Source organism: Pteropus alecto, unplaced genomic scaffold, assembly GCF_000325575.1.
Source record: "Pteropus alecto unplaced genomic scaffold, ASM32557v1 scaffold189, whole genome shotgun sequence".
NCBI classification, from domain to species: Eukaryota; Metazoa; Chordata; class Mammalia; order Chiroptera; family Pteropodidae; genus Pteropus; species Pteropus alecto.
Genome location: NW_006442117.1, coordinates 1,291,027 through 1,293,867, shown reverse-complemented (window position 1 = coordinate 1,293,867; position 2,841 = coordinate 1,291,027). Strand labels below are relative to the sequence as shown.

At 68.3% G+C, this 2,841-nt stretch overlaps 1 protein-coding gene across 1 annotated transcript in view; it reads right to left on the bottom strand.

Moving 5' to 3' along the window:
• Nucleotides 1–2,841, bottom strand: part of NTPCR (nucleoside-triphosphatase, cancer-related) — a 14,881-nt gene continuing 12,040 nt past the window's right edge. The window contains exon 4 of the mRNA XM_025039077.1: nucleotides 1–428. Within this exon, the coding sequence (XP_024894845.1) occupies nucleotides 360–428 (69 nt within the window). The 3' untranslated portion in view covers nucleotides 1–359. The remainder of the gene's footprint in view (nucleotides 429–2,841) is intronic.

The following is a 2,841-nucleotide window of genomic DNA, read 5'->3' as shown; positions in this document are numbered from 1 at the left end:
TGCAGCCGTCACAGCGCTTTTTAATCCATTAAGCAGTGAGCAAACAAACAGCAAGGGACTCGGGGGTGGGGGGAGGGTCCTCAAACGGTTTCCTTTGGAAATAACTTTTAAAAATCAAGTAACTGTTATCACTTCGAGCTGCACGAGCTGTGGATGGAGAGGGAGCTCACGATCGTGACCCTCAGGACTGACGAGGCAGTCACCCGTCCCCACGTCCCCGGCACATTTACGAACTTCCGTGGCGGCAAATTCCAGGCAACGCTCCGCCCCGCCTGGCCTCGAGCCCTGCGGGAACAGCCGCCAGGCTTCCGCCGCGGAAGCCGCGAGCGTCCATGGGACCGCGCGGGAGGCCGCCACCGTCACTTCCCGCCGCCCCGCACGCAGGTCACGATGTCCGGGAGAAGGTGGCTTCTGTTGTCCCTGGTGACCTGTGGGAAGAAGCGAGAGTGGGCTTCAGAGCCCCTTCCTCCCTTCAGTCCTCTGGCAGGTGACGATCACGGGGGGAGTAAGGGGGGTGAGGGGGTGTTCTGCACAGTGACTGTGACCCCAGAAACGGGCCGGGGTGGGCGAGCCCCACCAGCAGCCTCCGCACAGCGGCCGGGTCGGGACTGACGGGTGTGCACGGACCGACCGCAGACTGACGCCCGGGGCGAGGCGCCGGATGGGACGCGGCCTGCCTGGGACCCGAGCCGACCAGGACTCGCCTGCCAGGCGGGCCCACGGGGAGCAGCCCGCGCACCAGCCTGTCACACCCAGAGTTCCGATGAGCCCAAGGCCGTTCATCCACTCGTCTCCCCGTGTGCGGCCAGGAGCCCCGGTGTCGGGGCGCTCACATCTGCAGGACGGGGAAGCCGAGGTCCCGGAGCCAGTGGGGGATGCAGTGCCCAAGGACTCGGGGCCCCTAGAGCGCCTGCTCTGCACCCGGCACCGTCACGGCAGTAAGTTTACTCCGCGTCTCCCGGTGAAGCTTCTGATCCTGTCCTTCGCAACCCCATGTGTCCCGATGACACGGCAGAAGCAGGAGACACGGCGGCCTCCCCGTCACCAGCGCTTCCTGTCTGGCCCCACGGCCCTCCCCGTTCACCGCCGAGGGCGCCAGCCGGACCCTGGGCAGCTCCCGGGGACAGGGCGGCGCCTCGGATAAGGACCTGGCCTCACGGAGCTTACAGACCAGAACCCAGGGGCCAGCCCGAGTGGCGAAGGACCCACGAGGTGAAGGGCATGCGGGGGCGGGGCCGGGGGTCGGGCAGGCTCCACAGACAGGTGCCGCGGGGGGCAACGTTGGACGGCACCCACGGTGAACCTGAGCGAGAAACCACAGTGAGGGGAAGTGCGTGCATCTGGAGACCGGCCCTCCGCCAAGGGGCCAGCGTCCCTGAGGACCCGCGTCCTGAGGAGTCAGCTGAGCAGGACGCCCAGGCGACACCCGGACAGCAGTGTCCCCGCCGGCGGCTCGGGGGCAGCCGAGGCAGTCTGTGTTGACGTCGGTCCGCACGCGGATGACATGCAGAGGCGGCCCGGCCCCGGGCTTGACGCCTGCCGTTTCGCAGCCCCGCAGCCTGGCAGCCGTCTGACCTGACGGCCATCGTCATTCACTGCCTTTCGCGGCTCACGGCCTCCCTCTCCACGGAAATGCCGGAATCACAACCAAGGACTAACTCGGAGGCCGGGGAAAGGGACAGGTAGAGACAGCAGCGTAAAACCCTGAAGGCAGGTGCCCCGTGGACGTCGTGAGGACGTGACCCTGCGTGCCAGCTCCCGAGAGACCGTCCGGGCCACGCCCCCACCTCCGGCCCCAGCTGCCACGGCACCCTAGTTTCCTGTCACTTAGAGACACCAGAGTTTGCCTGATTGTTTGATGCATTTCTCTTCTCTGGCTCCTGTCCCAGAGTGTCAGCTCCACGAGGACAAGGGCCTGGTTGGCACGGTTCGCCGCCAGGATGGGTGACGGTGCCCAGCCCGGGGCAGACCCGCCATCAGCGTTTACAGGAGGGAGGGGCGGCCCTCCCAGGTCTGACTGCTCCGACCCCACAGCCGTTCGCTGCACTGCAAGCCGCCAGGACTCTCCGGTGATGTCATGTGGCTGTCCCACAGGGCCCGCTGGCCATGGTGCCATTGTAAGCGGTGGTGTGAGGCGTGTGTCGCCCTGGGCGGCAGGGGCTCCGTCTGCACCTGGAAGTGGCTGCCAGGCCGACGTGAGCACTGGACACCCACGGGGCCAGCGGGCTTTTAAGTCACGGGCGGGGAGATGGGCGCGGGCAGAGCTCGGCCAAGAACGGGTCTGTCCCGGACACCAACAAAGCAAGGCGGGCAGGGCAGCGCAGGACCCGGCGGACAGGGACACGGAGACCTCGGGGAAGGCAAAGGCGAGTGCTCGGGCCCAGCGCCGGCGGTCCCGGCAGCCCCTCGCCCCTGGCTCGGACACGGCCCCTGGAACACGACGGCACTGCCCGTCCCTCACCGCTGCCGCAAGGCCCGAGGGCCACCCGAGAGCTCGCTAGGGGTCTCACGGCGGGGCCCGCATGCCTCGCTCTGCGGGCGAGGCTCCACAGCCGTGCTGTCCACGTGGCTACGGGGTGACTGAGATGTGGCCGGTGTGGCTGAGGGACTGAGCTTTTGTTCTCTGTGGCCGTGAGGAGCCACAGCGGCTGCTGGCCAGCGCCTGCCCCCGCCGGGCCCCACGGCGGCGACCGCCTCTTCTCCCTAAGGCGGGCCGGTCCCAACGGGAAGCCTCTACCGGGCGCCGGCGCCTGCGTGCCTCTGTGCCCCAACCTGGCCGCACCCGGGTAGGGCAGCGACACAGCCCGGCAGCTGCCCCGGAGGCCTGTTGTGCCCAGGAGG